The sequence below is a fragment of the Peromyscus maniculatus genome, chromosome 23, assembly GCF_049852395.1.
Source record: "Peromyscus maniculatus bairdii isolate BWxNUB_F1_BW_parent chromosome 23, HU_Pman_BW_mat_3.1, whole genome shotgun sequence".
NCBI lineage: Eukaryota > Metazoa > Chordata > Mammalia > Rodentia > Cricetidae > Peromyscus > Peromyscus maniculatus.
The window spans coordinates 12482565-12506968 of record NC_134874.1 but is presented as its reverse complement, the minus strand read 5'-3'; the positions used below and the strand labels follow the sequence as shown (position 1 = coordinate 12506968).

Sequence of the window (24404 nt, the reverse complement as noted above, 5' to 3'; positions counted from 1 at the left end):
CACTTCCTTCGGTATTCTGATTAAAGGGCAATTCTGCTCCTGCAAGAGGTCACAGTCATCGCTACATCACCTCTGTTGATCCTGACTAATGGTGTGTGTGTGTGTGTGTGTGTGTGTGTGTGTGTGTGTGTGTGTGTATGTGTCTTGTGTGTGTGTATGTGTCTCTCTGTGTGTGTCTGTGTGTGTGTCTGTATGTGTGTCTCTGTGTGTGTATGTGTGACTGTGTGTCTCTCTGTGTGTGTCTCTGCAGGTGTGTCTGTGGCTATGAGCTGCCGTGGGGTTTCTGAGAATGGACCCAGGGTTCCCTGGGAGAGCAGTCAGAGATCTGCCCTCCTAGAGCTGGGTCTCACTCTGCAGTCCTGGCTGCCCTAAAATGTACTGTGTAGACCAGGCTGGCCTCCAAATCCACCAGCTTCACCTCTTGAGTGCTGAGATTAAAGTTGTGCACCAGCAAACCCAGAGTCGTTTTTATTTTTATTTGTACGTGTGTGTGCGCGCGCACGCTCCTGAGCGTACATTTATGCACTCTCTGTACAATACCCACAATGCCTTAGCACTGACCCCCCTCTCCAGCCCACAGGGTTGATTTTCTACACTTTCTTCACCCTCTCATGGGTCCGTATCTGTATACTGACAGAAACACACACACGATAAGCTTAGAGTCCCACTGAATAACGAGACTTTAGGGCGACAACAGGCTCAGCGCCTGTGGTGACATTTTCGCCTTAGGCGTGAGTCAATACATAATGCAGAGGACACGGAGGAGCCAGTTAGGAGAAGTGTGGGTACAGCTAGGCCCCGTGGCCCAGCCCTGTAACACCAGCACTGAGGAGGCCAATGTGGGGGAACCACCGGTTCAAGTCCAGCCTTGGACTCAAAGTAAGACCGCAGCAAAGTGAAAAGTCTAAACAAGAGATGAAGAGGCGGAGGCAGGGGGTTGCAGGACACCTAAACTGCTTTGAATGGCGCTTTAGATGGTGGCTACGTGCGTGGGCATCTGGGACCCGTGCCACCCAAAGGCTGAACGAACTTCAACCTCGCCATGCCTTGGCAGATAGCTCACTGTATTATTCCAGTGCTGACCTGTCCCGTCCCCCCTCCCATCCCGTGAATCGTGCCTCATCCCCTGCCTTAAAACTGTGGGAGCTCAGTGGTACAGCCTGTGCTTTACTCTTGGGTTGCCATGGGTTACCTCTCCAGGGCCACAGAGGAAGGAGAAGGGGATATGAGTAGGAGAGAGGCCTTCTGGGAACTCTGGGCTTTCTGAAAGAATTTTCTTGCATTCCTAGAACTGCGGGTCCAGAGTTAAAGGAAGATCAAAGCTAAAAGTTACAGCGTGGTTTTTTTTTTTTTTTTTTTTTTTTTAAGAAAAGAACACAGAGTTCTTCCAAAACATTTGCAGGAGCTAGAAGCCAGGCTCAGGACCCAATCGATGCCTTCTGCAGTTTCCTGACTTGGTTTCCCTTTTTTTTCAACACGTACAGATTGCTCTTAAAACCTGCTGGTTTTCGACAAGAAGAAACTGAAAAAACCCTGGAAAAAAAAAATAGCTGTTTCATGATGAATTCTTCTCTGGATAGGATTCTAAGGAAACCTAGGCTTGGGGGTGGGGGGTAAGGGGGTGGACCTTGTGAGAAGCCCCCGAAGCCATTGGCTGCCCGGGTCTGGGTGATTTGCATAGCCCCGCCCTCCCCGGGAAATCGAAAGTGAAAAGCAGCTGCATCCAGCTCAGCTCTGGGAAAGGGGGAGACACGGGATCTTGGGCTGCAGAAAGCTTCAGGGAGGATGGGACAGGGACTCAGCAGCATCCCGGCCTGGGAGCTGGACAAGTTCATAGAGGACCACCTCCTTCCCGACACCTGCTTCCGTCGTGATGTCAAAGCCATCATCAATATCATGTGTGATTTCCTGAAGGAGAGTTGCTTCCAAGACGCCGCCCACCCTGTGAGGGTCTCCAAGGTGGTGAAGGTGAGCCTTCCCCCCCCCCAGCCCCAGCTGACCCGGGTTGGGTGGGAGAGGGCCCTCAGGAGCCAGGCTGCAGCCCTGATCCCGTCTCCTCACCTCTGATCACAGCTGTGTGGTGTGGTGTGGTGGGTTCTGCCCCCAGGTCCCTCATCTGTGTTAGAAAAAGAGCCTCCCCTACAGTTTATGTTCCACCCGCCCAGGTCACATCCATTTCAGAGTCAGGGAGACTGAGGCCAAGCTCGGGGAAGCAGTTTTCTGGAGAGTGGTGGATGGGGGGCTCAACCTTTGCACTGCTGTGTGACCTTGGGTGAGTGAATTACCATCTCTGTGCCCAGGGTTCTCTGCACACCTCCTCATCCTGGCATAGGACATGCAGACTAGGTGTGACACAGAGGACAGAACAGAACCCCATATGCTGGTGACTGGATTGATGGATGATCACTGGGCTCAGTTCAGGGTCTTGGACTTCATCAGTACCTAATTTACTAGGAAAGCTGCAGAAATAAAGTTGTTTTCTTTTTCTTTCTTTTAAAGTTGATTTTATTTATTTATTTTTTAAATTTTATGGATGGGGGTTGTACATGTGTTAGTGCAGGCACCCTCAGAGTTGAAGGGTGGGTGTCACATCCCTTTTAGCTGGAGTTACCTAGGTGGCTGTGAGCTGGCTGGCCCGCATGGAGGCACTAAACTCAGGACATCTGGAACAATGGCAGGGTCTTTTAACGACTGAGCCACCTCTCCATTCCCAGACAGGACACTTGGTAATGACCACTCAACCGTGGCTGGGACTCATGTGAGGGATTATTCTCAGCATGAGTGCTTCTTCTTAAAATATTTTCTTTTCCAGATGTGAATCTCTTTTTACTAATTTTTTTTCTGTTGCTTGCTGATTTTTGTTATTAAATATTACGTAAGGCCGTTTTCTTACAAGTATGTGATGTCATGTGAGCACAGTCTACCAACTGGCAACGTTAACAATGGGGATCGTGACAACGGTTTCATAAGTCCATGTTAATTTACTCACAGTCTCCTCCCACCCACTACCATCCCGTCCTTTGCCCCCGACACTGACCTCGCCTAGAGGGTCCCTCTCTGATTGCATGTCACCTGTGTGCAGTGAGATCTAGAACCCACATGAGGGAAAATGTGCTATTTTGTCTTCCCTCATGACCCACTCTTTAGACGCCTCCCCCACTTTTCCCACATAGCCCCCCTTCTATCACACACACACACACACACACACTCATTCTCATAGACATTTTAATTCTAGACCCCACAGATAAACGCTGATGTTCATCATTCTGAGTCTGGCTTATCTCTTGAACCATGAGGAGATCCAGAACCATCTATTTTCCTACACTGATCCTGATTTCACTTTTCAGGGCTGACTAGTATTCCACTGCATATGTGCTGGCTTTCTCTATTCTCTATCCGTCTGTGACCCTGGGTGGTGGCCCCCTAGGCTGCTGAGGGTCTGGACTGCTGGGCAAGGCTCTGCCTGTCACTTGTCATTCTCATCATTGTCTTTCAGGGCGGCTCCTCGGGCAAAGGAACTGCTCTCAAGGGCAGGTCGGACGCCGACCTGGTGGTGTTCCTTACCAAACTCACCAGCTTTGAGGATCAGTTAAAGCAACGGGGAAAGTGCATCCAGGAAATTAAGAAACAGCTGTACAAGTTTCAGAGAGAGAGACATATTTGGGTGAAGTTTGAGGTCCAGAGTTCATGGTGGCCCTACCCCCGGGTACTCAGCTTCAAACTGAGCTCCCCCCAGCTCCAGCAGGAGGTGGAGTTTGATGTGCTGCCAGCCTATGATGTCCTGGGTAAGCCAGTCAGAGCCTCAGCCGGCCCTTCCGAGTGCCTCCTTCCTCCTCTCTTCTAATTCTCTCTCTCTCTCTCTCTCTCTCTCTCTCTCTCTCTCTCTCTCTCTCTCTCTCTGTGTGTGTGTGTGTGTGTGTGTGTGTGTGTGTGTGTGTGTGTGTGTGATCATGAACCATGACTGACACACCTCAGAGGCCATCCATCTTTTTTGAGACCTGTTCTCACCCCAGCCTGGAATTCCACAATTAATCTTGGCTGACCAGGCAGAGCCCCGGAACCCTCCTGTCTCCCCTCCCCAGTGCTGGGATTACAATCCTAAGTCACCACTCCCAGCTTCTCCCTGAGTCCTGGGCTTCCAACATGGGTCCTCACGCTTCTGTGACAGCACGTTACTCACTGACCATCTCCTCAGCCCACACCTTCTATTCTTGAACTGAAAACCCTTATCAACTGAGAAACTCTCCCAAACAGAGCATCTCTTTGAAACTGAGCTGGGGAGGAGGGACTTTAGAATTTGGGAGCTGGAGTGAGAATCCATCAGAGAAGGACATTAAGTAGCAAGCTGGCTCAGTGAGGGGATGAAGGCCCCTTAGATGACCCCTCGGCTCACCAGCGATATTTGAGGCTGGGTGTGGATTTTCTCTTTCTAAACATGAGACAGCAGAGAACTCAAAGAATATTAATAACTGATGCATTTTCTCCCAAAGAATGGGAAACCTCAGACCTGGGCAGAAGCCTGGGTGCCTGTGGGAGGGTTTGTGCAGGATGCAGAATTTTCCTGAAGCTGTCTGCCTCAGGAAAACAGGAAACAGAGCCACACCACACCCTACCCACCTGCACACCTATTAAATCATTAATCATTAAATGAAACTCTATGTAAAGATCTCACACAGGCCTGACACACAGTGTGTCTCCAAAATTACATATTGCCCAACTCTACCCAAAGACACTCATGAACACATCCTGAAAGCACAGTGGGGGCACAGCACCCCCTGCTGGCCACTATGAGAACTGCTGCTATTAACTTAGAGACAAGGCCACTGCCCTTGGCTTAGGAGAGCCATGGACACAGTGCAGAGTCTCAGGCAGCAGGGAATGAGAGGCCAGCCTGGGAGCAGGAGCAGGGCAGCATGCTGTGGGCAGCTGCAGGGGCTTAGAGCCCTGCTGAGTAGAGGGGCCAGAGGGGGTGACCCAGAAATGAGCTGGGAGGGCGGCCTCATGGGAAGTCAATGGACTTCCCCGGCCTCAGCACCTCTACAGTGGGGAAGCAGTATCATCTCAGAAGGACGGCCTGGGAAATGACAGTGTGGGGGACAGCCCAAGAGAGGACCCCCGCCACAACCCTACCTAAGATGATTTTGTCAATGAGGCCTACTTGAGTGCCCTAGGCCCAGAAATTGAAAATAAACATATGCATGAGAGACCTTCCTGGGTCACTCCATGACTTGGCGTGTCCCCAACTCCATCAGTAGGTGATTTTGCCTTGTGCCAGCACCAAAGACTGATGGTATGGCCTGCTGCAGCCATGGCTGTGCACCTGTGTATACCTAAGGCACAGCCTGCTGCCTGTCTACTCAAATGTACACATGCACCCAAACACAAACACACACCCCACATGTATTCTTTAGCCGGCTGCCCGTCCCCTCTACAAGTTCATGACATACACACCACCACTACCACCACTACCACCATTACCACCATCACCACCACCACCACCACCACCACCACCACCACCACCACATCTTGTTGCTCTCAGAACCTGGTCAATCAAAACCACATGATATTAAGTTAGACATTATGGAAAACCATGCACTGGAAACACACAGTGGCTGGGGAGGCAGCTCAGCGGATAAAGACAATTGCTGCACAAGTGTGAGGACCTGAGTTCAAATCCTCAACACCCACTTAACTTAGAATGTGCCACACATGGATCTGTAACCCCAGAACTATGGGGACAGAGACAGGAGAATCTCTGTGACCTGCTGGATGCCAGCCAAGCTCCATGTTCACAGAGAGACTCTGCCTCTAAGGGAGAAGGTGACAAAGTATAAAGGAAGACACCAGTGTCCTCTCTTGTCTGAAAACATACGTGTATAACTTTTCATGAACACAAACAATACAGACACAAAATAGGGCAGAGACTCTATAAGCAGGAGATACAAGATAACAGATGCAGCAGACTGCTCCATGGTAAACTCTGACACAAGCAGGAGTGTACACACACACACACACACACACACACACATACAACACACACGACAAGCCCCATGCAGAAGACACTGGACACCAGAGCATGGGTGGCCATCATTAGATGACCCTGCATTAGCTTCTCAACTGTGAGCTCCTATAAAATTACGAACACAAGTTCAATACTCTTATCCTAGAGCAAAGAACCAGGGCACAGTCACAATCAGATCAAACAAAACCAATGTCCAACAGTGCAATGACCCTGCAGCTCTCTTGTGTGTGACAATAAAATGCTGTTTCCTCCCACCGCTGTCTCCAGGCCTGTGGGGAAAGGACCACACTAGGACCAGTTGGGGGCAGGACTTTCCAGAGCTACATGGTGTTTGCAGTCCTGAGGGGTGATGGGCACATGGCTGTATGGGGAGTGAGGCTTGCTGTGGTAAAACTCTGCTCTATTCCCTGAACCCCACAGCCTGTGAGCTTGTCACCCAGATAGACCAAAGACCCTCAGAGAAGGGCTGGAGTGTTAACGGAGTTAAGTCTCCCTTACAGGTCATGTTGGCATCTACGGCAAACCTGACCCTGAAATCTACAGAAAGCTCATCAGAGAGTGCACCTCCCTGAGGAAGGAGGGCGAGTTCTCCACCTGCTTCACAGAGCTCCAGAGAAACTTCCTGAAGCATCGTCCAACCAAGCTGAAGAGTCTCATCCGCCTGGTCAAACACTGGTACCAGCTGGTATGGCATCTGGCCCATCTGCCATGAGCTCCGTCTATACAGGGGGTGGATACAGCCAGAGAAAAGAAGGGGTGTTCTAGTTTGCTTTCTATTGACATGGTATCTTTATCACATGACCAATGGTCTCTTGGGAAGGAAAGGTCTTATTAGGTCACACATCCCAGTCACACAGTCCATCACTAAAGGAAGAAAGGTCAGTCACTGAAGCAGAGACCATGGAGGAATTCTTCTCGCTGCTTTCTCTCCATGGCTCACTCAGTTTGCTTTCATGTACAACCCAGGGTCATCTTCCCAGATGTGGCATCAACCAGAGTTGCCTGATCCCACCCACATCAATCATTAATTAGTAACATGCCCCCGACAAACTACCGTAAGCCAGTTGATGGAGGCATTTTCTTGATTAAGGGTCCCTTCTACCAGGTGTCTAGTGGACCAAAACTAACCAGCACAATTGACTGCTTTTCAAGTTGATGCGCAAACAGACCACCATTAAACCATAACCTTTCCTTTCTTGCTTATCCCTAAGATCTCATGTCTATATCACATTATAAAATACAATATACCCTTAAAAGCCCCAAAGTTTAAAAAAAACTCAAACACATATAAAAATTAGCTTCTCAACTGTGAGCTCCTATAAAATTACGAACACAAGTTCAATACTCTTATCCTAGAGCAAAGAACCAGGGCACAGTCACAATCAGATCAAACAAAACCAATGTCCAACAGTGCAAAAGCTAAGTATCTGATATCTGGGACTCACCATTTTCTGAGCTCCAAAGGGCCTGGCCTTTGTTCTTCTCGTCTCTGCCATCCACAGCACACAGCTGGTCTCACAGGCTCAGGCCAGCTCTCTTCACATGTTCTGCTCTCCTTGGCAATGGTCTCATGCTCAGGGGACCTTCAGTGTTTGAGAGGGTTCTCCACTACAGTTGAGGCTGCACTTTCTCCTGTGGCCTCTCCTGGCCTCTCTCAGTGCCAGGCCTCAGCTGCTCTCCATGACCCCTTCAATCCTGCAGACTTAGAGGGACTAAAATAGAACCACCTGGGAGACCTCTCCACATCACCAGGTCTGTCTGTCACCCTGAGAGGCAGTCTTGGGCCCCTGGACCACAGCTTCTGTGTGTGACCATGAGGAAACCCTTTCCAGAAGACTTGGCCTCCATGGTGCAGGTCTCTTCTTACTCAGAGCTGATTTTCAGCCCCACCTCATGAGAAACTATGATCCTTAATTCAAAGATCTCACACAAACAGCCAGATAGAGTCTTTGCTTCCCTCTGAAACTTCACACACCATCCTCTGTCATCTGCCTGTCTGTCAACATTCGTATCTTCCAAGTTTCCACAAACAGCCCATTAGGCTCTGAGCACTCAATGTCTTTTCCAACCCAAAGTTCCAAAATCCTTCCACTATCCTGCCAAAGATCAACATGGCAGGTGTGTCCCAGCAGTAGTCTACTCTCTAGGACCCGGAAGTTGAGGCAGGGATTTAAGCAGAAGCCACGGAGGAGCACTGTTTACTGGCTTGATGCCCCTTTACTGCTCAGCCTTCTTTTTAAAAGCAACTCAGAACCACCTTCCCAGGGGTGGCTCTGCCCACAATGGGCTGGGCCCTCCCACACCAATCACTGATCAAGAAAATAACTTACAGGCTTGCCCACAGCCTGTCTGATGGAGGCCTTTTCTCATTTGTGGGTCCATCTTCTCCAGATGACTCGACTTGTGTCAGGTTGACAAAAAGGGGAAAAAAATTGGCACAAGTGGTGAGGAAAAAAAACTGAAAGGGAAAAAGGCGGGTGGAAGGGAGGGAGGGGGCAGGGGATGAGAGAGAATCAAGGGGTAAGTGGGGGTGATGAGGTAGGGTGATGCTGAGGGAGGGGACCGGAGAGGAAGGAGGACTTTCTATGTTTGTTCTAATTGATTTTTTTTCTAGTCCACTTTCCAGTCAGCTAACTCTCTCTTCAGCCATGTCTAATTCACTGTTCTCTGGCTGCTGCTTCATTTGTGTCTTTGAGTTTTTTTCTCCCATGGCAAATCTTTCATGTTCCTTTCTATCACGTTGATTTTCCCGACTCTTCATGCAATTATCTCTTTAAACGTTTTATTTCTTGTTATAGTCTGGGATTTTTAGTCTGTGTGTGTTTATCCCTGTTCACGGGAGCATACGTGCATGTGTTTATATGTGTGTGCAAAAGCATGTGCAGGCCAGAGAACAATGCCAGGTCCTCAGTCACTCTCCACCTTGTATATCCAGGCAGGGTCTGATGCTCGAAACCACAGCATGCTGAGTCATCAGGTCTGAATCCTCATGTAGTCCTGGGGACCCCCATCTTCACCTCCTGAAGCTGGGATTATGAGTCAGCTTCCTCACCAGACATTGGGGTGCATGTTGGGGATCTAAACTTCTTAGATTGCCTGAGGGACACTTTATCCACTGAGCAGTCTCCCTGGCCCCTCCCCAGTTATTTCAGAGCCTGTAATAAAACCTCCAAGAGTGAGCATCATTACTATCCCGCCCCCACCCTCATTCCCTGGCTGTCACTCAAAGTGTCATGATTCCTCCTGTGCCTACTGATAAATGTGCAGTCATTGTGGACCACACAATCTCCATCTCAACCGCTCAACCATTGGCTGTAGCACAGGAGGGTCCGTAGACTGAATCTAAAGGACTAGGTATAGCTGTGTGCCCATAAACCTGTGATGACATCATCAGGTGGCAGTTGAATTGACCCCGTGAAAAGTGGTCCCCACAGCAGCTGCCAGCCTGTTTTTCTCATTGTCTCTCTCTTCTCAGTGTAAGGAGAAGCTGGGGAAGCCGCTGCCCCCCCAGTATGCCCTGGAGCTGCTCACAGTCTATGCCTGGGAATGTGGGAGTAAAGCCCCTTATTTCAACACAGCCCAGGGCTTCCGGACAGTCTTGGAACTGGTCACCAAGTACAGGCAGCTTCGAATCTACTGGACAGAGTATTACGACTTTCAAGACCAGGACATCTCCAGTTACCTGCACAGACAGCTCAGAAGAGCCAGGTAGCCTGTCCCCACATGGCCCAGCTCCTCACCACGGGGTCCAGGCTGCAGGAGTGTGGAAAAGGGGAGGTGGGGTCCTGTGTCACTGAAGCATCTCCTGTCCTGTCACTGTGCTGGGCCCTGTCCTGCTGGCCCCTGATTGACATGAGGACCTGCAACCCTGGGCTCTCCTGTCTGTAGATAAGACCAAGGCTCTGACCTTGTCCAAACCCAAACAGTAGAAAAAGGGGAGTACATGGAGCGGGAACCAAGACATTCCAGCAGTAACAAAAGTCATAAGGGCTGTTAGGTACTGAAGACCAACTCGGGGACCAATGAACTATAAACAATACAGTAGACTTGTTGCCCAAGGTAGGGACCTTTTGTGATCCGATGTTGTGTTCAGCCCTCACATCTCATCCTTTGAGACTGACAGGTTGAACTCTTCCTCATCTCACAGATCAGAGAGGCTGAAGGACCTGCCCCAGGAAACACAGCTACTAAAGGGTAGAGGATTGGAACCCAGGCCTTCCAGGTCATGGGCAAGTGGTCCTCCAGGCTTGCTCTATGCTGTGGGGCAGGGACTCAGGACAAACTTTGGTTAGGGGTGATCTGCCGGGCTCCTCCACTGCCCCTGGGCAGTGGCACCTGGGACCCCGGACAGCTGGTCAATTCCCTCTCTGAATGTTGCTCTGCAGGCCTGTGATCCTGGACCCTGCTGACCCAACAGGGAACGTGGGTGGTTCAAACTCAGATGGTTGGGGGCGACTGGCGGGAGAGGCTAAGGCCTGGTTTCGGTACCCATGCTTTAAGAACAAGGATGGTTCCCCAGTGCGCTCCTGGGATGTTCAGGTAAGACCCCGTCATCACCCTGTCCCCTTGCACACAGCTTAGGTCACTCCATCTGTTTGGTGAATACTCTCACCAAGATGTGATCTTTAGCTACAGGACTCCACACTCCTAGGAAAGCCAGCTGCTTCCCTGTTTTCCAGCCATTTTAGCAGCATTCAGAGATGTCACAGGCTGGCAAGATGGCCCAGTGGGTAAAGCATGTGCTGCCAACACTGGTGAGCTGGGCTTGATCCCTAGAACCCTAAGGTAGAAAGAGAGACCGACTTATCCAAGTTTTCTCTGAGCTTCACCTCTGTGCTGTTATACAAGTGGACATGCACACACACACACAACACATAAACACATTCACACAAACTCACACACATATACCCACCTTCATTTCCAAACTCTCACACACACTCACTCACTCACACTCACAGACACAGGTGTGCCCGCACACTGACATGTGAAGATCAGTCCACGTGAGTCTATTTAATGGGTAATAGGACCAATAGGACCACTACACTCATTTATACCCCCTTCCCAATAAGAATGTGGGCTCCTGACATGATTGTGTGTTTTCTATTGCAGACGGAGGTTGGTGTACCACACCAGGAGACTCATTTTTTTCGCAATGTCTGTTTATTTTTGTTGTTTTTATTTGTTTTATTTATTTCAAGGGCTGCTTCTGCATAGCACAGGCTAGCCTGGAGCTCACCATCCTCCCGCCTTCGTGCTGGGATGACTGCAGTGTAGACCTGATGTGCCCTGCCTTCCCTCCATCCTCAGGTGGATGAGAATGGAGCATGCCTCCTCCTGTGAGCTCAGTAGCACCCTTCCCAGAAGGCTCCCAGAGTCAGGGGGATGTGCTCCTCTGTTGCAGGCCTTGACCAGAGAGGTCAGGATGCAGCCAAGGCCCCAGAGAGGGAGTGTCCAACCTGGAGTCAGACTCCAGGCTTCTGACCCTGGCCCACCTACCCTTCCACCCTGTCCCATCACAGACAGCCTTCCTCGCAGCCTGCTTCATCAGCTGTATCCTCTGACAGTGTTGCCTGGGGGACAAGAGATGCAGAAGGGGAGGGAAGAATTCCAGCTTGACTTCTGTCTGGGTGTCTGTTGGGAGGTTCTGTCCAATGTCTGATGAACAATAAACCACAGTCGATGCCATGAGGGTGTGTGAGAGTCATAGATGTATAGGCATGTGTGTGTGTGTGTGTGTGTGTGTGTGTGTGTGTGTGTGTGTGTGTGTATGGACACTTGTGGTTCAACTAGATGCATTTATTGAGCACTTGTTACATGCTCCCCATGAGTCCAGGCACCGAGCACTCAGCCGTGGACAGAGCAGAACATTACATTACACACTTCTTATTCCAAATCATTACAGCTTTTTATTCTGGGTGGCTTGGGGATCCCTCCAGGTCACTTGTACATAAACCAGAGACAGGAATCCTTGGTTCCTTATGTCCATGTCCCAAGACAAGATTCTAGACCTGCCCCATGTGACTCAGAAGCTGTTCTGCAGCTGCACATGGCCAAGGGGATCTGGGAATGTGAGCATTGCATGTGAAGATGCACCGTGGCTACAACATGCAGGCTGGGGTTTGAGGATGTGCATGGCAAATAAAAAGTGCATGGAATTTGTGACTATGGTGACTTTGAAGTGAAACGTGGTTTGTTTGTAGTGATTATGAACATCTGGTGCACTAAGTAAATCACAAGGAGTGTCAGCTCTCTCTCTCTCTCTCTCTCTCTCTCTCTCTCTCTCTCTCTCTCTCTCTCTCTCTCTCGTGTGTGTGTGTGTGTGTGTGTGTGTGTCTCCTCCTCTTTTTCTTTCTGAGAGAGGGTCTCATTATATGTCCCAGGCTGTAGCATGAATCTTAAAAGTTCTTATTAATAAAATCAAACCTGAGGCCAATTATTGGGGTGAACACTGGAAGATCAGAGAGCCAGAACAAGCCACAAGTACCTCACCTCGCCAGATCCTCAGCTGGTCTTGCTTCCTCAGACTGGAGGCCTCTGAGTCCTCATCCAAAATGGATCTCAGCTGAACTGTGCTGCTCAAAAGCCTGAAAGCTTAACCAGGCCAAAAAGCTTCTAGTTTCTGGTCCTCACACCTTATATACCTTTCTGCTTTCTACCATCACTCCCTGGGATTAAAGAATCACTCCCTGGGATAAAAGGCGTGTGCTACTACTGCCTATCCTGTGTTTAATATTGTGGCTGTTCTGTCTCTGACCCCAAATAAGTTTATTAGAGTGCACAATATTTTGGGGAACACAATATCACCATATTTCCCCCTTTTTTTGTCTAAAATTTAAAAAAAGCTTATAACTAATACAAGAAAAACTATCCAATAAGTATATACAATATATAAAGTCAAGAATTACATTAATGATGTCTAGTCCAATAACATTTGACAGATTCAGATAAAAACTCCATTATATATAACAATGCCTAGTCCAGTAACATTTGATAAACTCAGACAAAAAATTTTCATTACTTATCTTATTTAAAACAAGTAATTTCTTTTTAAAAGTATTTTTTCTTTTCATAATAGATTTAGTAATCTACCTTTTGTCATTTTTATATCTTCCCCTTTTTCTTTTCAGTGTAGATTCACTGATCTACCTATTTATCCTATTATTTCTTTATCTTTTTTCTCAGAGTAGATTTGATGATCTATCTCATATCCATTTTCTCTTTTTCTTTTTGCTTTCTGGGGGTGAAGATATCTTTGGGGAATCTTGAAAAGAAAATTTTTGGGTTAATTGTCAAGTCCTGTATCATTTGTCCAGTCTTTGCAAGGGCTTGTCATAAGTCCTTGCTCGTAGTCTGTCAGGCTGGATCATCTCAGCTAGTCATCTCAAAATTGTCCTGACCAGTTTGTAGTCCAAAGTCAATCTTTTGGCGGTGTTAATCAGCTTAATGGCTTTATCATAGTCCATGTGGAATCATCATTGTGGGATCCTGTCACCTTTTTGAAGATTTCAAAGTCACTGTTAGGCGTGGTCATGGTTCTCTGCAGACTTTTTTTTTTTTTTTTTTTTGCCTCCTCTGTAGTTTGGAGCAATCACAGTCTGATAAATGTCTGTCTCTCTGAACCATGAACATTCTTCCCTAGAACAGAAAATCTTCACAACAATTTCTCCCCACCAAAATTTGTCTTGCCAAACTTTTCCAAACTGACCTTTGCCGATGCTTTCTTGTAACACGATGGTCCTGGCAATTCTTCTCTGAACCAGCAGCAGTAAACCCTTCGTCCCAGGTAGCAGCATCACCGCAGTCACCAACATGATGAGAAGGAGCTGGCAACGTGGAGCAGTAGCCACTACCTCCATGGTCCCACTGCTGTTTGTGGGTCAGGGAAGTTCTCCTAGGTTGGCTTCAAACTCAGGATCCTCCTGCCCCAGGCTGCCTGGAACTCACTGCAATCCTTCTGCCCCAGTCTCCCCAGCTCTGGAATTATATACACATGCACACACACTACTAACCTCCACACAAAGACCTTGTCCAGCTCCGAGGCCGGGGTGTTGCTGAGTCCCTGCTCCATTCTCAGACCCTGAAGCTTTCCCTCGGCAGCCTGATGCTCCTATGTCTCCCAGGTGGGTTCAACCCAGGTACAGGGCTTTTCAGTTTCGATTTCTAGGAAAGGGTGTGGCTGCCAATGCTTCTAAGTCTGGGATTCCTTAGGATCCTGTGGGCACACGGTCAAAAGAATAAGTCATGATGAACTTTGCCTTGGGGGAACTGAGAGAGAGGCTCCAGGAAAAAAGGCAGAGAGCCTTTTTCTTGGGTGCTTTTTTTTTCCCTGGAGTGTTCTTGGACATGATTTTGTGCCTCCTGGGACAAACATTTACATTCAATTTATGAGACATGTTTATTCTTGTTGGATGCCAGAACACAGGGATAGAACCCGGTCTGACCCTGAATCTGCATATGGCCTCTGCCTTACTTTTCTGCTTTCCCAGATAGAGTCTATAGTAAATGCCAGGCAATTGTGTTTAAATCAGTTTGTCCTGAGAAAGTTCTGGGAAAGGGCTGCTCTGTTAATATTTAGTATGTGAATACTAGTGTTTATTTTACTTTATTTATTTACTTTGGTTTTTTCAAGACAGCGTTTCTCTGTGTAGCTTTGCACCTTTCCTGGATTCTGATACAATTCTGGGTTAACTTGGACATTGGTCCATATTGTGATACAAACAATAGATGGAGACAAGCCAAAGGATTTAGAAAAGACTCTGAGAGATTCTTTGTATGAGTATGAGCTAAATAATGAAACACACACATGCTGCGGGCCGCAGAAATATATCATAAGAACTCAGCTGGTTATGGCAAAGTCACTACCTGGAGGGATCAGGGAATTCCTCCAGAGGAAGCCAAATCCCAAGGAGTTTTTGGTGTTACTTGGCTTGTTATATATCAGCTGTATTCTGTTATGAAAATCATGTGTGCCTTCATAGCTTTCCCAATTGACTTTTCCCTAAGAAGGACTAACAGTGTAGACTGATCACTCTCTGGACATACACATTCCAGGTATTTGGAGAACAGCCTCAGGAAAGGCTTTCTCTGGAACCAGTTATCTCCCTTAGCCACTTTCAAGGACTACAGGAAACACCACCCAGGTGGAAGCCCAACTGCCAAAGACTAACAATGATTACAGCCCACCTGAAAGTCTCCTGACTTAAATTCCACAAGGAGACACCACCCAGGGGGGCGCCCAACTTCCAAGGACTAACAAGTGATAGCAGCCCACGTACAAGTCTCCTGACTTACAGTAAATTCACAAGAGGACGCCGCCTAGGCTAGGTGGACACTAAGTAATAGTTTTACACAATTTAGCTTAGGCCCTCCTTTCTTACAGCCTTACTAACTTTATAGACCTCTAACTACTTACCTAACCACTTCTAGGAATATTTAGATAAACTTCTGTGCTAACAGCTATGCTCAGCCAGAACTCCCAGTTCAAGCCTCCCTGTAATTATCATTATTGGTAGCATCTGGCCAGGTCCATCACCGGATGGAGGAAAGTACCTTATCAGAGATACCTCCGTACTCTCTAAGAACAGACTTAAGCATCCAGGCTACCTGTTTGAGAAGGCCTGGCGGATGTGCCAATTAAGCTTTACTTCCTTCTTTCCCAAACCTTACCTCCAGTTCCAGATCTCCCTTTAGCTATCACCAGAGGCATCTAGCTGTACACAGGTTGCCTAGAGATTGAGCACACTTTTCCCCACCCTGCAGTAAACGGCAGACAGCTTGAACAGATAGGAGCCACAGGAAAAAAGAAGACAGTTTTATTTTCTCCCATTGACCTAGCAACTTATAGATTTTTAACATCCTTTACCAAACACATTTAAGGTTATAGTTGTGCACGTAAGATCCCTCTTCTTAGATGTTACCCATATTTAGCCTTTAGTTAATTCATTAGTCACTTCCCCTTTGGGTCACAAATGGTAATTAACAACTAGTGCCCCTCTTTGTAATTCTTATCAACCCTCCATTTGATCCTGATAGCGGACAATCACTGCCTGAGGAAGTTCAGGCTGAGTGTCCTGGGTGGAGGGGAGGATTGTGATTTTGGGGAGATATATAACTGTAAAGTAGAGGACATAGAGGGGAGGAGAGAAGAGAATGGAAGAACGAGATGGGTAAGAACTTGAGAGGAACAAACTGAGATGGGGAAGAAGTAGATTGAAGGGCTACAGGAGAGTACTAGAGGAACGAGATGGAAGATGAGGAAGAGCCAGATGAGAGAGAAGGAGACGGGAGAGGAGATGATATGGGAAGGAACAAGATGAATGAGAACCTAGAAGGGGCAGAACTATATGAAGGAATTAAGATAGAACATAGAGGGGACAGTAGATAAATATAGAGAGAAATCAGGCAAGAAAGGAGCTAGACATGAGAACAGAACTGAAGCTGTGTATAAAGGATGTTATGCCAGAGGAATTAAAGCGAATGGACCAAAGAACTCTGTGTGCGTAGACTGATTTACCGACCTTAAAGATTCTCTGCTGGTTGATAGAGCCTTCCGCCGACCCTGGGAGGGGACTATCGAGGGGCTGGACCCCCATAGTCCTCGTTACACACACAAAGAATTTACAAGCTAAAAAGTTTTTTTTTCCAGTGCAAGTTTGGAAGGGACCCAATGGAAGAAATTGGAAAGTAAAAATGTGGGCTCTGTTCTGGGATGAAGGCCCCCGGCCGTCCACTCCCCTGCCTGCACCATCACAGCATCCTCTACCTGAGGCCTAAGATGATTGGAATGAATGGGGGAAGGGAAGATGATGTGCCAGGGTTCCCCAGAGGAGTGCCTTTGTTTTCTGGGAGTGAGGATGCACGGCATAAGTTACCAGACTCTGGGGGAAAAAAGGCAGGAACTTTCTAATATTAGACAATTGAGCCCCATTAAGATTTTGTTTCTTGTTTTCTACAGGTGGTCAGTTGTCTTACAGTTGATGGAGAGGCAGCAATACTATTGTTAAGCAACTGGCATGTGAGAATAGTTAATGGAGACTATGGGGATCCAGCCCCTCAAAAGTCCTCTCCCAGGGTTCTGGAAGAATTTACAACCAGCTGATAATTTAATCTTAATAAGAAATAAATCTATGTACACAAAACTCTTTAGTCCATTCACTTTATTCTTCTGAGTCAGTTCTCTCTCTACATGACTTCGATTCTGCTCTCATGTCTAGCTCCTTTCTTCCCTGATTTCTCTCTATATTTATCTGCTGTCCCCTCTAAGTTTTATCTTAAGTCTCTCATCTTAGTGCTGCCCCATCTAGGTTCTCATCCGTCTAGTTCTTTCCCATCTCAGCTCCTCTCCCATCTCCTTTCTCATCTTGTTCTTCCCCATCTGGCTCTTCCTCATCTCCATCTCATTCCTCTAGTCCTCTCTTTTAACCCTTCAATCTAGTTCTTCCCCATCTCAGTCTGTTCCTCTCAAGTTCTTACCCATCGAGTTCTTCCGTTCTCTTTTCTCTTTTCTATCTAGTCCTCTGAAAATAAAACTGCCCTTTTTTCCCTTTGACCCTTATCTCTCCAAGCTCTCTCTGCTCTGGGCATTTCTGGCAAGTGTGCTCGGTCGCTAGGCAACTTGGCTAGGCAACTTCGGTCACAGCTAGATGTACCGTAAGTTGGAACCCTTTAGTTCTGAGTTAATTGTTAAAGGTGGATATAAAACTAGAGATAAGACTTTGGAAAGGAGAAAGTTAAGCTTAATTAGCACATCCGCCAAGCCTTCTCAAACAGATAGTCTGGATGCTTAAGTCTGTTCTTAGAGAGTACAGAGGTATCTCTGATAAGATACTTTCATTTGTCTGTTCAGGGATGGTCCTAGCCAGATGCTGCCAATGGCAATAATTACAGGAAGGCTTGAACTGGGCTTCTGGCTGTGTATAATTGTCAGCATAGACGGTTTTCTAAATATTCCATTTGTAGAGGGGAAATGGTCCCCAGTGAATGATGGAAAAGCTACAATAGCACATGAGAAATTCACAGCAGGAAATGGCTAATAATCAAATGCCAAATATCACCAAGATTCCTTGAGCCCCAGCTTGACCTTTGGAAGGCCCTTGGCTTTTTCCAAGTATTAGCTTGTCATAATCACCTGAAATCCTACTTTATATATTTTTGCGGCTTGCAGCAAATACTAATGCTGCATACCAGACTGCCATCCGTCCCCTTCAAAAGAAAGGACATGTTAATGATTGTACCCACCTCTGTGCTGACATTGGGCTGGGCATACTCAAGGGCTTAACTGGGGCTATGGCCTCCAAGGGCAGACAATGCCTCCACTTCTGATAGTCAGTCAACAAGGAAAAGGGAATGAATTATGACAAATAACTCAACTTTATGTCAAAAGTTTGTTAGCACTGCTTTAAAAAGAGCTAAAGAGCCGTTTCCTCTTGCTTTTTTATTGTACATCCTATGGATGATATTCTGTTCTCTACAAAATAATAATAATAAAAGTGGTAATAAAATGCTAAAAGGGATGTTTACAAAAATAAAGAAATGGATTAACCCTTTAAATTTGTATTCCACATTAAAAAAAATTAAAAAAAATTTTGTTAAGCAGTTCGGATGACTTAACACTAGCTTCTGCTATCTTATGTAAAATATTAAAAAACTAACAATGCTCCTGCATATACTGACAAGCCTTTTGGGGAATTTTGCCAATGGTTTGATATCACCCACATCACAGGCATTCCATATAACCCTCAGGGTCAATCTTTTATAAAAAGAACTAATGGACAGCTTAAACGTTGTTTAAAAATAAAGGAGGAGGAGGAGGGTGATATGGCTATTCCTCACAATATTTTACCTTCTATTTTTATATACTTAAGGTTTTTAAAAATTTGGGCAAGAATGGCCTCACTGCTGTGGAACATTTTGGGGCCCCTCTGAAAAAAGTTCAGTGTTGCGGTTCTTCGGAGAGATGTTATGTCTGGCCAATTGAGCAGCCTGGCTCCATTAATTCAATGGAGCCAAAGAAGCTGTGTTTGTATCCCACCCCCCACCCCCACCCCCCCCCACCCCCATGCTGAAAAGCCAGTGAAAAACATGAAAGACTGATTTGGCCTCTCTCGAAAATGGACCAAGGGGTTCCGAAGCGTCTGTAGAGGCTATACCTGAAGAAAAGAGAGAGAGAATGGAGTGACAGAGTTATGCCGGAAGAAGAGATACCCCTACCAACGCTGGTTAGGGTGAAGAAATCAGTGACTGAGGAAAAAGAGTTGATGAGAAACCTCAGGGGAAGGGTGTGACTACGAAGTGGCTGTTTTCCCTGCGCTGTCTCTGTGGCTGGCATCTGTCACTGCTGGACATACTGGGCTTATGTACCTCACCCTCCCGCGTTTCCCTTTGTTAACTGGGAAGACAACAACATTCTTGTTTGTGCCAGTGACTCGGAGGTCTCCGGTGCCCACACTGCTAATCCTATTGTTCCCCAAGGAAAGATGCCTATATGACAAGTATTGATGGTCAAGTCTCCTATAACAAAATATTAACGATTCAACATTCAAAGATAGATCAATTACCATCTTCCAAAGCTCTTATTTCCACCTTATTGCAGACATTCACTATTACCGGCATTCCCAGGCAGTTAAAAACTGGTAATGGCCCAGCTTTTGCTAGTAGGAATTTTAAGAAGTTCTGATACAGACGACAAATTCAGCACATCACTAGAATCCTTTATAACCTTCAACATCAAACACTTGTAGGACATACACACTCCACCCTTAAAAAAAAAACAACTATTAAAAAATAAAAAGGGGGACCTATTCCCAGAGATACTCTTGCTATTACCTTGTTTACTTTAATTAAAAAAAACAATTGGCCCCAAGGGAAACTGATTACTCAAGCTTCCCAGCTTTTGAGGATGCTCAGCCCTCCATGTGGTCATGGTCCTGTCCCATATGGTATAAAGAACTAGACCACTGGGTACCAGGACAAGAAACAGACATGTTTAAACAGTTGCCTGGATTCTCAGGACAAGGAATAATAATAAAAGGGATTGCTGATGCCTTACAAGGCGCGGTCCTTGGTCCTGATGGCAGGGTGTCATGCATAGAGCTCTTGGATCTTGTATTACACTTACCATATGCCTTCATGTTTCTCTTAGGATGTCGATGGCTCCAAACAAGAATAAATACCCTGAAATTTAAAAAAAAATAAATAGGGGGGAGATGTTTGAATATGGTCAAAAGGATGACCCATGGTGAACAATGCCTTGGGGAACCGAGAGAGGGGCTCCAGGGGAAAAGGCAGAGGGCCTTTTACCTCAGGTGCATTTTGTTGCCTGAATTGTTCTTGGACGTAATTTCTTGCCTCCTGGGACAAACATTTGCATTCAGTTTATAAGACATGTTTATTCTTGTTGGATGTCAGAACACAGCTATAGAACCCAATCTCCAGTGTGCCCTGAACCTGGATATGGTCTTCTGCCTGGCTTTCCTGATTTCCCAGATATAGTCTATAGTACATGCCAGACAACTGTGTTTAAATTATCTGTCCAGAGAAAGTTCTGGGAAAGGGCATTTCATTAATATTGAGTAGGTGCATACTAATGTTTATTTACATGTTTTTTTAATCATGTTTTTCTGAACTCAAACAACCTTTTATGGATCATTGCCTTCTTTGTTACGTTTGTGTTTATAAAAGTCCACAAGAAAAAGCTACACAAATAAGCCTCTTTCACAATGATACTCTAGCACACCATATTAAACCATAACCTTTCCTTTCTTGTTTATCCCCAAGATGTCAATATCATATTATAAACATAATGTGGCTTTAAAGTACCAAATTATTTTATTTTTTAAAATTCCAACACTTATAAAGATTAGTCTCTCAACTGTGGGCTCTTATAAAATTAAGAATACAAATTAAATACTTTTTTTTTAGTCCAAGATGAAAGTCACAATCAGATCAAAATAAAAACCAAGCCCAACAGTGCAAAAATCTCAATATCTGATATCTGGGACTCACCATTTTCTGAGCTCCAAAGGGCCTGGCCTTTGTTCTTCTCATCTCTGCCATCCACAGCACACAGCTGGTCTCACAGGCTCAGGCCAGCTCTCTTCACATGTTCTGCTCTCCTTGGCAATGGTCTCATGCTCAGGGGACCTTCAGTGTTTGAGGGGGTTCTCCACTACAGTTGAGGCTGCACTTTCTCCAGTGGCCTTTCCTGGCCTCTCTCAGTGCCAGGCCTCAGCTGCTCTCCATGACCCCTTCAATCCTGCAGCCTTGGAGGAACTAAAATAGAACCACCTGGGAGACATTTCCACTTTACCAGGTCTGGCTGTCACCCTGAGAGGCAGTCTTGGTCCCTGGACCACAGCTTCTGTGTGTGACCATGAGGAAACCCCTTCCAGAAGACTTGGCCTACATGGTGCAGGTCTCTTTTTACAGAGCTGACTTTCAGTCCCAGTTGATGAGAAACCACTGATTCTTTTTTTTTTTTTACCATATCTTCTAGATTTTTATTGTTTCAGCTATTTATTATCTATCTATCTATCTATCTATCTATCTATCTATCTATCTATCTATCTATCTATTATCAGCTTGATACAGTATAAATTCTTATTTTAATAGTGAAATGTTTCATTGAGGCTTGCTCAGTAATTTAGTAAAACCAAAACTTATTATAAGCCACAGTCATCCTAGGGTCCCCCCTGCTATATATATATATATCCTCCATGGTTCTGTAGGTTGCAGTCTGATTGTTCTTTGCTTTATATCTAGAATCCACTTATGAGTGAGTACATACCATGTTTGTCCTTCTGGGTTTTAGTTACCTCACTCAGGATTATTTTTTTTCTAGTTCCATCCATTTGCCTGCAAAATTCATGCTGTCATTGTTTTTCTCTGCTGAGTAGTACTCCATTGTGTAAATGTACCACATTTTCTTAATCCATTCTTCAGTTGACGGGCATCTAGGTTGTTTCCAGGTTCTGGCTATTACAAATAGTGCTGCTATGAACATAGTTGAGCATGTATCTTTGTGATATGATGGAGCATTCCTTGGGTATATGCCCAAGAGTGGTATAACTGGGTTTTGATGTAGATCGATTCCCAATTTTCTGAGAAACCGCCATACTGATTTCCACAGTGGTTGTACAAGTTTGCATTCCCACCAACAGTGGAGGAGTGTTCCATTTGCTCCACATCCTCTCCAACATTGACTGTCATTAGTGTTTTTGATCACAGCCATTCTGACAGGTGTCAGGTGGTATCTCAGAGTCATTCTGATTTGTATTTCTCTGATGATTAAGGATGTTGAGCATTTCTTTAAATGTCTTTCAGCCATTTGTAGTTCTTGTTTTGTGAATTCTCTGTTTAGCTCTTTAGCCCATTTTTTAATTGGACTATTCAGTATTTTGATGTCTAGTTTCTTGAGTTCTTTATATACTTTGGAGTTCAGTTCTCTGTCAGATGTGGGGTTGGTGAAGATCTTTTCCCATCTGTAGGCTGTCTTTTTGTCTTATTGACCATGTCTTTTGCCCTGCAAAAGCTTCTCAGTTTCAAGAGATCCCATTTATTAATTGTTGAGCTCAGTGTCTGTGCTATTGGTGTTATATTTAGGAAGTGATCTCCGGTGCCAATGCATTCAAGAGTGCTTCCTACTTTCTCTTCTATTAAGTTTAGTGTAACTGGATTTATGTTGAGGTCTTTGATCTACTTGGACTTGAGTTTTGTGCATGGTGACAGATATGGATCTATTTGTAATCTTTTACATATTGACATCCAATTATGTCAGCACCATTTGTTGAAGATACTTTCTTTTTTTCCATTGTATAGTTTTTTTTTTGTTTTTTTTTTTTGTTTTTGTTTTTTTTTTTTGGTCAAAAATCAAGTGTTCATATGTACGTGGATTAATGTCAGGGTCTTCAATTCGATTCCATTGGTCCATATGTCGGAAGAAACCACTGATTCTTAATTCAAAGATCTCACACAAACAGCCAAATAGAGTCTTTGCCTCCCTCTGAAACCTCACACACTATCCTCTGTCATCTGTCTCTCTACATTTGTATCTACCAAGTTCCCACAAACAGCCAATTAGACTCTAAACACTCAATGGCTTTTCCAACCCAAAGTTCCAAAATCCTCCACACCCCAGGACATCAGGGCTCCTGGTCCTCAGGGTCACTAGAATGAGAACTGAATGAATGAGAGCCAGGATGCACTCCCTCCACACATATAGTGATTAAGAGAGTGGGCTTTGGGGACAGGAGCCTGTGCCCTGACCTCTTAGTGAACGGGACCCAAGTACTAAGAGCACACGTGTCTTTTATGATTAATGTACTTCTGTATTTATGTACTTACAAGCTGCTGGTTCACTACACTGAACTATAAAACCATTAGGTATATGAGGGAAAGGTGGTGTTTGTGAGTGAGTGAGTGAGTGCATGCATGCGTGCGTGATTCCAGAGCTTGGGAGCCTGAGGCAGGAAGATTTCTGTGAATTCCAGGCCAGAGTGGGACATAGAATAAGATCCTGTCTCAGAGAGACAGAGAGACACAGAGAGAGAGACAGAGAGACAGATAATACATTAGAGTTTAAGGCAGTGCATTTTGATTTAATTCAGTGCTTCATACTGGATCTTTGCCACAGACAGCTAACTCATCAGCAGTCGCAGATTCTACGCCATTTTATTTCCCTGCGCTGGCTTGAACCCCAGCCTGTATACTGGAGCCACAGTGCACCCTGATGTGCACCGGTCACATACCCCGTGCCCTGAGGCCACAGGCAGCTGGAAATAGTTTCTGTGTGAGATGGGGCAGGTCTTGAATCTTGTCTTGGGAACATGGACAGAAGGAACCAAGGATTCCTGTCTCTGTTTCATGTATAAGAGATGGGGAAGGATCCCAAGCCAGCGGCATCAACAGCTGTAGTGGTTTGGTTCTGTTCTGTCCACTGCGGGTTGCCCAGGACCTCCACCCATGTGGAGCATGTAACAAGTGCTCATGAATGCATGTAGTTGAACCATGCACACACACACACACACACACACACACACACACACACACACACACACACCTATACTTCTATAGCTCATCATACCCTTATAGCATCTGCTATGGCTTAATGTTGTTGATGAGACATTGGACAGGAACTCCCAACAGATGCACTGCTGTAGACTATTAGTTGAAGATGTGTTAGACTTGTTTATGCTGTGGAACGTTTGTTGAATGGTACAAAGATGTGTTGCATTCTTTCATGTTGCATTTGTTTAACTCTGTGAAGCTCTGTTACTCTGCCTGCCTAAAACACCTGACTGATTTAATAAAGAGCTGAATGGCCAATAGGGAGGCAGGAGAAAGGGTAGGTGGGAATGGCAGGCAGAGAGAATAAATAGAAAGAGAA

At 45.9% G+C, this 24404-nt stretch overlaps 1 protein-coding gene across 1 annotated transcript; it reads left to right on the top strand.

Annotated features, from left to right (window-relative positions):
• The first annotated feature begins 1685 nt into the window (after positions 1-1685).
• Positions 1686-11710, top strand: LOC102922733 (2'-5'-oligoadenylate synthase 1A-like). The gene is made up of 6 exons (XM_015997080.3): positions 1686-1968; positions 3497-3785; positions 6523-6707; positions 9498-9730; positions 10408-10561; positions 11132-11710. Exons 1-6 carry the CDS (start codon positions 1786-1788, stop codon positions 11234-11236), a joined length of 1149 nt encoding a protein of 382 aa, XP_015852566.1. The 5' UTR covers positions 1686-1785; the 3' UTR covers positions 11237-11710.
• Positions 11711-24404: the final 12694 nt, after the last annotated feature.